At 40.1% G+C, this 14,914-nt stretch overlaps 1 protein-coding gene across 2 annotated transcripts in view; it reads left to right on the top strand.

Annotated features, from left to right (window-relative positions):
• The window catches only part of gpatch2 (G patch domain containing 2), a 360,444-nt gene that overhangs the window by 235,680 nt on the left and 109,850 nt on the right, over positions 1–14,914 (top strand). For both annotated transcript variants that reach the window (XM_070889440.1, XM_070889441.1), the window contains one exon: positions 6,399–6,466. In XM_070889440.1, coding sequence (XP_070745541.1) covers positions 6,399–6,466 — 68 coding nt within the window. The remainder of the gene's footprint in view (positions 1–6,398; positions 6,467–14,914) is intronic.

The following is a 14,914-nucleotide window of genomic DNA, read 5'->3' on the forward strand; positions in this document are numbered from 1 at the left end:
AAGCATAGCAGTTACTGTCTGGTCCCCTCCATGTTGGCACATCTACATAGCCACAACATGAAAAGAGAGAGCAGTGGATCCCTCTGCCACACCTTGTAAATCATAGAGGATATACAGCACAGAAACAGGCCATTCAGCCCAACCAGTCCATGCTGGCGTTTATGCTCCACTGGAGCCTTCTGTCTTTCCTTATCTAAATATATCGGCATAACCCTCTATTCCCTTCTCCCTCACATGCTTGTCTAGCCTCCCCTTAAATGCATCTATACGATTCGCTTCAACCACTCCGTGTGGTAGCGAGTTCCACATTATCACCACTCTTTTTGTAAAGAATTTTCTTCTGAATTCCCTGTTAGATTTCTTGATGACGATCTTATATTGATGGCCTCTAGTTATGCTCTTCCCCACAAGTGGAAACGCAGTACTCTAAATGTAATCTAACCAAGGTTCAATACAGGTTTAGCATAACTTCCCTACTTTTCAATCCTCCCCAGCCGCGAATCACTTCAGGTAGTCCACATCAGGTCCAAGCAAGCCAATTCTCAAATGACTGTTCGGGTTCTGTGGGAAAAAAAGCACTAGGAATTCATTATGGGACAAATTAAACTTCATCTGCATTAAATTCGGGGATAGAAGGTCTACAAACCTCCAAAGAAACAATAATTTTAACCGCAGAATCAGGAACACAGTGATTTAAGTGCTGGGGCCAACCTCCACAAATCTACAACACACACACAGAATTCATGGGTGTGCTTGAGTGCATCATCAAAGAATTGGCCCTCTTATGTTTCATTTCTTTCTGTACTAAAATGTTCTGACACATACACTACAATAGAAAACATTTTCAGAATTACAACTACAAGTATGGTATACAATAGACAGTAATCTCTTGAAGATGAATGTTTTTTTGTGGGAGAAGATAATTTTGAGACAGTTGTGAATCATGAGGTTATTTATTTCAAGTCATGCCATTAGAACTGCTTCTTCTGTGGTATTCCCATGTGGACTTTTAATTCAAATATAACTTAAATGTACTTTGGGGGAATATTTCATGCTCAATAATGCCATCCATGTTCAGTACAATGTTGGAAACTCATGAGATTTCAACACATCCAGTGTATCAAATTCAAATTTCAGTAAGAGAATTCAGAGTCCTGAAAGAAATTCATGATTAGATAAACTAGTTTGCATCTCACCAGTTTAAAATGAAGTTTTGCAGTAGTAACATTTAAAGAAAAAAGTTTGCTGCTTGTAAGACTTCTCATAAGAATCAGAGAATGATCTGTCTGGTCTAGATTCAAATCCGGTTGGAGGTGAATTGATTTCCTTAATTTAATATGCCAAAATTGGAGAAAAATGTTTACTTGTGCTAGTGGGATAAAGGAAAAAAAACTTATATGGTGTGTTGCATTCAAGTGAGTTTATTTGGAAAGTCTTTTCACAGTACAGTATTCAGTATAGAGAAAACATGAAATGAACACTGAATTGCACTATGGTACGAGTATATTCCAAGAAAGGACATAAATGGGAAATATTGTAATTTACAAACGGAACCCTGTTTAGTATAAAAAAGTAAAATCTATATCAAAAAAGTAATTGCTCTCATCACCTGCATTATGAAACTCTGCTCAATCAGGGGTAGTTACTAGCTTGCACTTTAATTCTACAGTATTGTAACTGATAGCAACAGTGCTGCTGCCAAAATGCTATTACACACGGACAATAAAAAGGACAGCTCACTAAAATATACTTCAAAGTTTTTCTACATGCCGTGTATCAAAAATTGGGCCTCAGTTCTTTCTTGCAAATGCAATGTTTTTGTACCTGGAAATAATTTATGTAGAAATTAATTTATGAGACAAATCTTGATTTACAGGTACAATGATAAATTGATCATGGAGATTGATGAGAAAATCATCTCGCACCGTAATGAAAGCAGATAAATGATTTCAGCATGAAAAACATTTACTGGAGCCTGGACAATTGATCTCCTTTGATAAATGTGAAGTTGTGGAAAATCAGTTTCAATTGGAATATAGACAGTAGTTTACTCAATCAAATGCATTGATCAATTTCAGATATTTAACTGAACTGTGTTTCTACACTAATTAACCATGAGGACTGGCTGTTGCAAATAAGTTTTTCTTTTGCTAACTTTTTGCAGACTACAAACATCAAGGAATTTTGTGATTAGGTCAAGAAATAAATGTTAACAATTTTTTTTAATTTCAAATATTTTACACAGTGAAACATATGGCCTGCACTGACATTATGTCATTAAATATCACTTTTTCTCATGCATGTATTCTGCCCTTTTAGAAACTGTATATGTAAAAAAAAATGTTGGAAGTATATTATAAAATCTTTGTAATGTAAATCTTGTATTGCTTCTATGATGCAACATAGTAGCCCTCTCCCACAAGTGATTTTGAATTTTTAAATGTGACTTTCCTTATTCGCAGAATACAATGAGTTCATCAGTGCAACCCCACATCATCGCCATAAAGAAATATGACATACAGATTGTCACATTATCCATCAACATAGTTATCCTTTACAGTCATGCCACATTGAAATCACATCAGAATTATAAATAAGAAGCAAAGTAAAATTATATTAAAGAGAAATACATGAGACCATAACTTGCATGAACTGCATATCCTCCAGTATGATGGCTGCTGATTTTCCCAAAACTGCTGTCAATACCATGTTCTGATCTACCAACTGAATAAACATTTCAGGCTGGATTTCTACTCAGTATTTTTCTTCTGCCCAATAGCTTACCTGTCTCCCCTCTTCACCCCCCGCCCCCCGCAAAAAAAGCTGATCTGGCACTTTATTTGAAAATTGACAAAACCCATCCAACTGAGGCAAGCAAGTCTAAATAATAGTCAACCCCAAGTGTCAAACCCACGATTGGGAGACTGACTTTTAGTATTTCATATCATAATATTCTGGGTGTAAGTAAATTTGTCAAAATGAAATGCATCTAACTTATTTTGCTGTTTTAAAATATTTGCAGCGTACAGAAATCACTTAGAAACTTGATTCTGAAATCAGCTCATAAACTCCTGGTGAAACTCAATTATGATTTCCTCTCTACTATATGATAAAAGAAGCAGTCAAGCTTCCCTTTTCATTCTGTTGAAATTTATTGTTCCTCACAATGCTGGGATGGTTAACTCACAATGGAGGTCTGCTGATTCCCACCCCTTTATTTCTACCATTGAATATCTTCAGCTTGACTTATTGCATAATAATTCTGGGGGTAAAATCATTGTTGTTATGTTTGAAAAATATGGAAACCATTTTTAGTTAATAAGATTTTTGTGGCATTGGCAAGCTCATCCCATAATGTTAATTCATTTTCTATACTTTGTGTAATTGTATTTAATTGCAAATACAGCATTATGAAATTACTCATTTTGTTTCTTTACACATTCTCTAATGTTACCTATCTCCCCACCGCGCCGACCCCCCCCCCCCCCCACCGCACACACACACACACAGATACACAATAATAGCATTGAAATGCTTTAAAGATAACTTTATAGCTTGTCTGCCTTTTACTAATGCAGTAAACTTATCTCTTTCCCTCGTGCCCCCCCCCTAGTTTTGAATGTGGACTGAATATTGCTAAATATAAAAAGTCAATTTGTCGTTCACATGCCACACTCATGGCTAGCCAGCAAAAGGAGGTCCTCTTTAATATTTAGTGCTGAATTATTATATCTATCTTTATATTCATACTGATAATCTTATAGGTCACAAAACATTTGTATACAGTTATTCAATGGAGAAATGTAATGCATAGCTGTCGCCTGCAAATGAAATGAGCCATGAATGATGGATTAAGAAAATAATTTCTATATTTATGAATTTAGATTAGAAATAATTTAGACAAGGGAAATAGTACACCCACTTCGGTTGGACAGTAGTTAGAGACAAGATGATGGCTTTTATTAGACTAATATACGTATATAGTACAAACTAGCTTATAAAGCTTTACATGGCTGAGACAAATAAAACTATTTTACATCCTCAAAAGGCAATTGATCACACTTTATAGTCATTTATGTAATTGCAGCAGTACTTGCAATTATATTAATGGTATGATGTGTTGCTGTTTGTATGCACAACAGTAAATGTATTTCATGTATTGTTAGGAATTTAATTTAATGATTGTATTTATGAACGTGAATTAAAAGATAGAATAAAATGTAGACAATGGACAGTACATTAAACAGTTTCTAGAAATTGTTTTGATTTGAGGAAACAAGTAAGTCTGTCTTTTCCTTTTAATGGTGAATATTTTTAATTTGCTTGAACATTGCATTTCCCTAATTTGTGCACAGGTCAAACTGTTCAATTACCCAGCTTGCTTTTCTGACCTGGAATGTCAGAGTGCAAAAGGAAGTAGTGGTTTCATGCCTAGTTGCCTTGATTCGTTCATCGGAACCTTTGACTTGATTTGACTATATAGTTCTGTTGCTGGTAATCCAATATAGTTGGGGAATAAAATGATCCATGTTAAAGTTTGCATTCACTGGCATGTCTGTTTTTGGCAAGGTACTACTGCAGGCCTAAATTCTTATTGTAAAATTTACCTCAGGAGCACCACAGAAAATAGAAAGTACATTATACCTGTATTATGTATAGGTTCTGCAGTAGTGGCTAAAGTTCTCAATGGTCATCAGAGAAAATGATCAGGATACAACTCTTAAATAATTGGCCAGTAAGATTTGTATTTCACATTGTAGCCAATGAAATCATTGTAATTTATTATCTGTATAACATTGGTTAACTTTGATATGTAATCAACAAGTCAAATTGAAACATACATTCTCAAAGGTAAAAGCAAAGTTTATGGTAGAATTGTCACTGTAAGGGGAATACCAAGCAGCTTTGTTTACATCTACAAAAGTGACATTCACATTAAGTTGTTTAATTGCTCCTCATCTTTTTTAAAAAAAACGGCTGCATAGCACTGGTTTGACTAATTGATGTTTTTTGTCTCACTGATGGTAGAAAATCACAAAATTGTCGTGCAAGGAAAAATATTTTCGAGAACTTACATAATTTTTTAATGATGGCATATCAGTAAATATGATTAATATTGTGTGGAAAAAGCAGCAACAGTGTGAGCAGAGGGAATCACTCTCCCTCCATATGTAATATACGATGTCCACCATGAGATAATGCGATCATGAACCCTTAACTCGGCGTGAAACATGCATGGACTGCTCGTCTTGCTATCATGGTGTAAAAAATGGATTAATATGTTCCAGAAATACTAGCCAGTGATACAGAATGAAAATCTCTTCTGCAGATTTTTTTTTAAACTAAAAGATTCTGCACTTAGATCACAAGTTTGTTTATTTGCTTGGCTGAAAAAAATATTGTTTGCAGCTAAAATAGAAATCAGTTTGCAGGCATTCTATGGTATATTTCATCAACATGAGACATTCATTTATCACATCATTTTTCTTTCTCCCCCCACCCCCCACCCCCCGCCTCATAAAACAAATCTCAGCTGCACCACTTGATGTACTGAGTTACATTTAAAAAAAATGGTATTTAACAAATACCTTGCAGTTTTAATCCCCTTTAAGAAGTCACCTGTTTTTCTCCGCTCCAAACTACTATTTTGTGTAAGAAAAAGGGGTCAGATTTGGATTAAGCATTACCTGTAGTTCATTTTGAGATCAGCTATTCGTTATTTTATGAACTGCGTAAGATTTAATTTAATTCAGTTGTGTTTTTAGAAGTAGTAGGTTCAGAAAACTAACTTAAAAGGATACTGTGCCTTGACTAGGCAGTGACAAGTTATAATTTCCCAAGGATTTAATGAAATAGAAATAATTATTTTTCAGGAATGGAAACTCTTATCCAAGAGCTAAGTTCCATTATTCCTTACACTGGGGTTTAATTAGTACTTTGTTGAGGAAACAGGACATTCAGATGTTCTGATGCATACCAAAGAAAGGATAATCACATTAAATAAATACGATTTGAAATAAACACGTGAAACCTAATAGACAAATAGCTCTTAAGTAAGCTCATTGGGATTTTTGTCGGTGGCTGTTTCTTTAAAAAATATATATTTGTTAAATTGGAATTTCATATATTGTTTCCAAACATGCAAATTAAGGAATTAAGAAAATTGTCCTTAACACAAAAGAGGCAACAGGAATAAAAGACAGGTTCACTCTAGTCAAATCCATCGGCTCTACTAGTGTACTGTATCTTGGTTGACTGCTAGCCTTTTCATTTCTGGGAATAAATATTCACCTCCGTAGGTGGGATGTAGTCTCTCTACAGAAGATCACTGTATCTTTGGCTCTGACAGCTCTGCATACATCATGGACTCTTCTAAGCGATTTGTTTCTCTTTTCCAGATTAACACTCCTGGGCCTGGCAGTAATGAGAGACTAGTCCACTTTTCCCAGGACCCCCATCACCAAGAGTGAGTATAATTTACATCAATGATTCCTCATCATTATCAATGCCCAGACTTATTTATTATCTTTCCTGCTTTGTGACCAATATTCCAGAGCAGCATGGTACTGTGTGACTGTTTTTATTTTAAGCCAAACATTACTTGTATGTAAGGGAAACACCTGCCATCGTATCTATATGTGAATGTTTGGTTTCACGTTGTGAGCTTAAGCGATTATTAAAACAAGTGAATGCCGAATCAATCAACAAAGGAAACAGAGATTTCTTTACAAAAGGATGTAATCAGCACCATCTATATAATCAGTTAGCCATAGCACTTCTAAAACATGTGGTTAAATTCACTGATCCCAAGGTCCCAATGCTCGAAGGAAACGCAAGTTGGTGATCTTGATATGCAACACTCTCACCAGGCACAAATCCACATTGGGATCATATGATTGGTAAATATATCCTGTAGTTTTCATTGAATCGGGGGCGGATTAATGCACGGACCTATGGGTCTCCAGTAAAACTCACCTCAACACAGGACAACTGCATAGGCCCAGAAATTGCAGTCAGAGGCATCCAGCGGATGGATGCCTCTGGGTGGTCCCGGAGAATGAACACGTCTGCTCCGAGGCCAAGTTGCGCAGCCCAGCGCAGGAGCCCACACATCCCAGGAGCGTAAACACATCCAAGGATCACGTGTGCTTGGACCACCAATGAAAATGTAATATTCCTATTCATAGTAATGGCAGCTCCATTTGTACAGAGCTGCTATTACTATGAATGAGAACCCCCCCCCCCCAAAGAAAACACTTTACATAAATAAATAAAAAACCTCACTTGTTTAAAATTAATAGAAATTGAATTAAATGTTTTAGAAAAAAAAAGCTTTTGAAATTTTTTTAAAATATGTTTTAATCATGTTAAAAATAAATATACCTGAATGAACAGGGTTTTAAATATAAAAATTTGTCATCCTTTTTTTTTCTATTTTTTAAAACTCTCACGCTGGCAAAAGCAGGCCTTATACCAGGTGTAAAAGTTTTAAGGACATTCGTTGGACAAATAGCCCGACTCTCCATCCGCGGAGGCCCATGACAGATCGCAAGCGCCGGGTTTCGACACATGCGCAGTGCCTAAATCCAGAACTTGCGAAGGCACGTGCGTACATCATACGCACCCGGAGAGGCCGCAATTTACGGCCCATTATATTAGTTTCATTTAAGTATAGTGCATTGTGATATGATTTACTTTGTTACAGTGTGTAAACTTTGGTACAGTGTGTAAACATTCTACAGGTCCATTTTTTCATGAATTTTATTACACGTTTGTGATCTAATGGATTGGGGGGGTGGTTGTACAGGGTTTACGGAGGACCCCCAAGAATTCTTAATTTAGCTCTGCATGTATATTATATCATGATTACCATTATTGAGCCTTTCAAACTAATGAAGTAGAAGTGTGACATGACAACTGAACATAGGTGGAACCAGGAGTAAAACGAGACTGAAATGTAAATGCTAAGTTAAATAAACTGTTTTAGCTGTTTGGGTTTTAGGCATTGAAACTGATTCCATCATATATGCATAACGAATCAAAATCTATCCACTGGCATCATTATACACAAGTTCCATAATTAGGCAAGGTCATTTTTCATATCCTTAATTTTCCAGTTGAAACAGAAAATTTCTATGTAATTTTCACATTCAGTTGTATTAGACTTTAAAAACTTAAATCTAACTGGCCTTTTTGGCAGAGATAGTTATTCATTTATCAGGATTTCGTTATCAACATTTTATCTTCTTTACTTGTGATTTTGTTCCCTATGACTCCTGTTTAGGCTTAATCCTAGCTCCAGCCCAGTTAAATTCTGATCCCAGCTCTAGGTTTCATCATTGTTTTGGTGATTTTAAAGTAAGTCACATTAACAGTGAAGTACAGGGCTGCATGCCAATTACGTATAGATGCTACAGGAGGAGGCCATAGGATCCCAGATACTGTTTAAATTTGGACTATTTGTCTAATTTTCTTCCTCTAAGTCAAATGATACATATTTTATTAATTTTACAGTTTGATTCCTTTTATAATAGCAATGTTCCATTGTTTTCCCTTTTAGTAGATAAATACTAGATATGTAACATTTTTAACTAGTGTAGATGTGAAACACACACCCAACTATCAATTTAATTAATCAAAAAAGAACTTGAAACATATCAGGATAGTAATAGGATTGGAAGTTGTTGTATACACGTAAATAACTGACAATCTAAGCCAACCCAAAACGGTGTCCCAAACCGGCATGTACCAGAATGAATACAGCAACTGTGAATAGCTCCCTTGTCTAGTGAGCTGTAACAAATAGAGTATGAACAAGACATATTTTCCCCCTTTTTAAAACCACTGTCTATATACAGACAAAGTCCTTGAGATAGTCAGGTCGTGTTCTGAAATGCTGAGACCGATGTGGTTTTGGTTGGGAAACAGAATGGTGCCTCTGTTCCATTCTGCTGGTCTCTTCGGGCAAGGTTTGGCTGGGGGTTTGAGAATGTCCAGTTGCCAGTGAAGATTCCGCCCAATCATGAGCTCAGCGGGTGTCTTCCCCGTTTGCGAGTGCTTTGTCGAACGGGATGTGTGGAGAATGGTCTGAACTGCTTCGTCGAATGTTTGGCCTACTGCGAGGTTGGCTTTCAAACCCTCTTTGATGACACGGTTAGATCGCTCAACACCTCCGTTGCTTTGAGGATTGTACCGAGCAGTAAGGCGATGCCCAATAGCATGACGAATGAGGAAATCCGCAAACTGGTCAGACAGAAACTGTGGTCCATTGTCAGTGATTAAGACCTCTAGGAGGTCTCACTTTGTGAACATACACTGCAGAATAGTGACGACCACCAAACAGCAGTAGTGAGGTTGGGGACAGCATCATACAAGAAATAAGGGATGCATGCAATAAAGGTACAGCAGTTATCATGGGCGACTTTAATCGACATATTGATTGGGCTAACCAAACTGGGAGCAATGCAGTGGAGGAGGATTTCCTGGAGTGTATTAGGGATGGTTTTCGAGACCAATATGTCGAGGAACGAACCAGGGAGCTGGCCATCCTAGACTGGGTGATGTGTAATGAGAAAGGACTAATTAGCAATCTTGTTATGCGAGGCCCCTTGGGGAAGAGTGACCATAATATGGTGGAATTCTTTATTAAGATGGAGAGTGACACAGTTAATTCGGAAACTAGGGTCCTGAACTTAAGGAAAGGTAACTTCGACGGTATGAGGCATGAATTGGCTAGAATAGACTGGCAAAGGATACTTAAAGGGTTGACGGTGGATAGACAATGCCAAACATTTAAAGATCACATGGATGAACTTCAGCAATTGTACATCCCTGTCTGGAGTAAAAATAAAACGGGGAAGGTGGCTCAACCGTGGCTAACAAGGGAAATTAAGGATAGTGTTAACTCCAAGGAAGAGGCATATCAATTGGCTAGATAAAGCAACAAACCTGAGGACTGGAAGAAATTTAGAATTCAACAGAGGAGGACTAAGGGTTTAATTAAGAGGGGGAAAATAGAGTATGCGAGGAAGCTTGCAGGGAACATAAAAACTGACTGCAAAAGCTTCTATAAATATGTGAAGAGAAAAAGATTAGTGAAGACAAACGTAGGTCCCTTGCAATTGGATTCAGGTGAATTTATAATGGGGAACAAAGAAATGGCAGACCAATTGAACAAATACTTCGGTTCTATCTTCACGAAGGAAGACACAAATAACCTTCCGAATGTACTAGGGGACAGTGGATCTCGTGAGTAGGAGGAACTGAAGGATATCCTTATTAGGTGGGAAATTGTGTTAGGGAAATTGACGGGATTGAAGGCCGATAAATCCCCGGGCCTGATAGTCTGCATCCCAGAGTACTTAAGGAAGTGGCCCGAGAAATAGTGGATGCATTGGTGATAAATTTTCCAACAGTCTATTGACTCGGGATCAGTTCCAATGGACTGGAGGGTAGCTAATGTAACACCACTTTTTAAAAATGGAGGGAGAGAGAAAACAGGGAATTATAGACCAGTTAGCCTGACATCAGTAGTGGGGAAAATATTGGAATCAATCATTAAGGATGAAATAGCAGCGCATTTGGAAAGCAGTGACAGGATCGGTCCAAGTCAGCATGGATTTATAAAAGGGAAATCATGCTTGACGAATGTTATGGAATTTTTTGAGGATGTAACTAGTAGAGTGGACAAGGGAGAACCAGTGGATGTGGTGTATTTGGACTTTCAAAAGGTATTTGACAAGGTCCCGCACAAGAGATTGGTGTGCAAAATCAAAGCACATGGTATTGGGGGTAATGTACTGACGTGGATAGAGAACTGGTTGGCAGACAGGAAGCAGAAAGTCAGGATAAACGGGTCCTTTTCAGAATGGCAGACAGTGACTAGTGGGGTGCCGCAGGGCTCAGTGCTGGGACCCCAGCTCTTTCCAATATACATTAACGATTTAGATGAAGGAATTGAGTGTAATATCTCCAAGTTTGCAGACGACACTAAACTGGGTGGCGGTGTGAGCTGTGAGGAGGACGCTAAGAGGCTGCAGGGTGACTTGGACAGGTTAGGTGAGTGGGCAAATGCATGGCAGATGCAGTATAATGTGGATAAATGTGAGGTTATCCATTTTGGGGGCAAAAACACGAAGGCAGAATATTATCTGAATGGCGGCAGATTAGGAAAAGGGGAGGTGCAACGAGACCTGGGTGTCATGGTTCATCAGTCATTGAAAGTTGGCATGCAGGTACGGCAGGCGGTGAAGAAGGCAAATGGTATGTTGGCCTTCATAGCTAGGGGATTTGAGTATAGGAGCAGGGAGGTCTTACTGCAGTTGTACAGGGCCTTGGTGAGGCCTCACCTAGAATATTGTGTTCAGTTTTGGTCTCCTAATCTGAGGAAGGACGTTCTTGCTATTGAGGGAGTGCAGCGAAGGTTCACCAGACTGATTCCTGGGATGGCTGGACTGTCATATGAGGAGAGACTGGATGAACTAGGCCTTTATTCACTGGAGTTTAGAAGGATGAGAGGGGATCTCATCGAACCATATAAAATTCTGACGGGACTGGACAGGTTAGATGCAGGAAGAATGTTCCCGATGTTGGGGAAGTCCAGAACCAGGGGACACAGTCTAAGGATAAAGGGTAAGCCATTTAGGACTGAGATGAGGAGAAACTTCTTCACTCAGAGAGTTGTTAACCTGTGGAATTCTCTATCGTAGAGAGTTGTTGATGCCAGTTCATTGCATATATTCAAGAGGGAATTAGATATGGCCCTTACGACTAAGGGGATCAAGGGGTATGGAGAGAAAGCAGGAAAGGGGTACTGAGGGAATGATCGGCCATGATATTGAATGGCGGTGCAGGCTCGAAGGGCCAAATGGCCTACTCCTGTACCTATTTTTTATGTGAATGCCATGAGTGGTTTGCTGTCCTCTGCTAGGGGTATTTGGAGGTAACTGCGGTGCATGTCAAGTTTCGTAAAGACTGTTGAGCCGTGGAATTCTGAAGACAGTTCGTCGATGGTAGGAAGACGGTACTTGTCGGGGATGATAGCCTTGTTGACCTCTTTCAGGTCGATGCATAGGCAGATCTCCCCATTTTTACGGCAAGCAATGACTAAGTTCCAGGGTGAGGTTTCGATGCTCTCAATGATTCCCTGAGATTCGATTTGCGTTAATTCTGCTCGGATACTTGTTCGCAAACCGTGAATGAGAGGCGGCGAAGTCGCTGCGTAACCGGTTTGTCAGAAGGTAGAATTTTGTTGTCACTCCAAACCCTGTGACGATTAAGGGATACTGCTTGTCAAAGTCCACCTTGTACACAGGTGTACCCGTTGGATCGTAAACTCTGAACCCAAGCTTGTCAAAAAGGTCAACACCCATGAGGCTTCGTCCCTTCACGACATAAAAGGAAAAGTTCTCCTCAATTTTGGAGTTGGAGTATGCATGTAGAATTGAAGTTGTGGGCTGCAATTGACAGTGCATGAAGTGGGTTTTGTATATAGCCTCACTCAATATGGAAACTTTGGCTCCAAGGTCAATGAGGAGGCAGAAGGGCATTCTGTCAATGTTTATCTCAGTCCTTAAATTTGCCCGAACCGATGTGCGAAATGTCACTAACGGTGTAAACCATACCGGGTTTATCGCTATCGGGGTTGTCCACATGTGGTGCACAATGGCTGTGGTTACTCTGATCTATTTGACCTCTCCTCCTTCCACAATGTGGACCTCAGACCTTACCCATGCTTGCCCTCAGCCAGGCCTTGGTTTTCTCACCACCTCACCGAAGGGTGCTGCTCAGCGCCAAGCTTACGGCTCGCATCACGCCGTAGGCAACTAAGCTCATACAGCAGTGCCTGGTCTCCAGTCATCTTGGACCCCCTTACCACTGGACCAAGACCTTCACTGCTAAGCCCGTGTGATAGCCGGTGTGCAACGGCCACCCCACATTAAAAGAACTTACATACAGGCATCTTCCACCCTTCAAAATGAAGTTCGGGGCCTGGAACGTCAGGACCCTAATGGACAACTCCAACAGCAACAGACCGGAACGCCACACCGCCATCATTGCCTGGGAACTTAGACGCTTCGATGTCGACATCACCGCCCTAAGCGAGACCCAGCGGGCAGGGGCAGACCAGCTCAAAGAACAAGGTGGAGGTTATACCTTCTTCTGGAAAGACAAATCAGAGGAAGAATGCCGCCTCCACGGAGTCGGTTTCGCTCTACTCAGAACTTCTACACGGCAAGCTAGCCCCAGGTGGGCAGAGGAAGTGTTTCAAGAACACCCTCAAAGCCTCTTTGATAAAATGCAACTTCCCCACCAACACCTGGGAGTCCCTGGCCAAAGAACACCCGAAGTGAACGAAGAGCATCCGGGAGGGCGCTGAGCACCTGGAGTCTCGTCGCCGAGAGCATGCAGAAAGCAAGTGCAGGCAGCGGAAGGAGTGTGCGGCAAACCAGACTCCCCACCCACCCTTTCCTTCAATGACTGTCTGTCCCACCTGTGACAGAGTACGGTAATTCCCATATTGGACTGTTCAGTCAGCTAAGAACTCACTCTTAGAGTGGAAGCAAGTCTTCCTCGATTTTGAGGGACTGCCTATGATGATGATGATGTCCACATGTCGAATGTGCTGCGATGAGCGACACACACTTGCAAAATTGTTCATTTTACCACATACAGAGCATTTCTTCCCACGTGCAGGACAGTTAGGACTCTTTGCTGAGTGTAATTTGTCCCCACAGTTAAAGCAATGGAAGTTAAGCCCGCGATCCTTAGTGGGTGGCTTATTACTAGCCCTGGGTCACTTTGGACAAATGCCTTGCACATGGGCTGTAGCTGAAGTCTGCTGTACAGGGGGAGCAGGGGATCGGATCGCTTTTGAATCGGAAAGCGCTGATTTGATTTGATGGCCAAATTAGTTGCTTTGTCCAATGTCATTTTGTCATCTTCCATTAGCAAGCGTTCCTGAATGCGGGGGATCGTTGTTTTCTCAATAATTTGATCCCTGATCATTTCCTCTGTGAGTGCTCCAAAATTAGACGAATCGGCCAGTTCAGTTAATGAAATGATGTACTATTTGATTGGTTCACCATTCCCTTGCCCCCTTTTATGAAATTGGTATCTCTCCATCACAATACTTTTCTTTGGCCAAAAATAATTCACGAGGGCGATTACCCTTTTGTCGTAGGACTACGTCTCTACAATTTGGTCAAAGATGAGTTGGCCTCGGTGCCGAGACAGTGGATAAGTATTGCACGGCAGCAAGCTGGTGTTCCTTTGTTGCGTCGAACCCACTCGCCGTGATGTATGTAGAAAATATTTTTATCCATCTTGGCCACGGAATCGAAGGGTCCCCGTGTGTGCAGAGGAAAGGCGGGAGCCGGGGGAGGGATGTTAATTTGAATCATCCTCGTCGCCAAATTATGTTGTGTACGTAAATAACTGACAAACTGAGCCAGGAGTAAAGTAACTTCAACAAAATGCTTTCTACAACAACCCAAAATGGTGTCCCAAACCGAAATGAACCAGAATGAATACAGCAACTGTGAATAGCTCCCGCAGGGTTCTAATGCCTGTCTAGTGAGCTATAACAAATAAATAGAGTATGAACACAACAGAAGTTATACAGCTAAAAGAAAGACTTGGTTTTATAAGTCTTGGAGCTCAATTTTCCCAAATGCCATTTTTTGGCGTACTGCAAGAGTTACGCCCATTTTCTTTCGCCCCGCCTACTCCAAAAAAATAACTAGCAAGGTTTCCCGTTCTATTTTTTGAATTTGGCGCCGCTCGGCCTGTCCTTAACTTCGGGGGGGTGGAGCCTAATGTCTGCGCCGAAAAAACGATGTCCCACTTTCTGCGCATGCGGGGGGGAAAAAAGAACGTTTTTGATGTGATTGCTGTGGGCGTGCATGACCACTAC

This window comes from Pristiophorus japonicus, chromosome 9, assembly GCF_044704955.1.
Source record: "Pristiophorus japonicus isolate sPriJap1 chromosome 9, sPriJap1.hap1, whole genome shotgun sequence".
Classification (NCBI taxonomy): Eukaryota; Metazoa; Chordata; class Chondrichthyes; family Pristiophoridae; genus Pristiophorus; species Pristiophorus japonicus.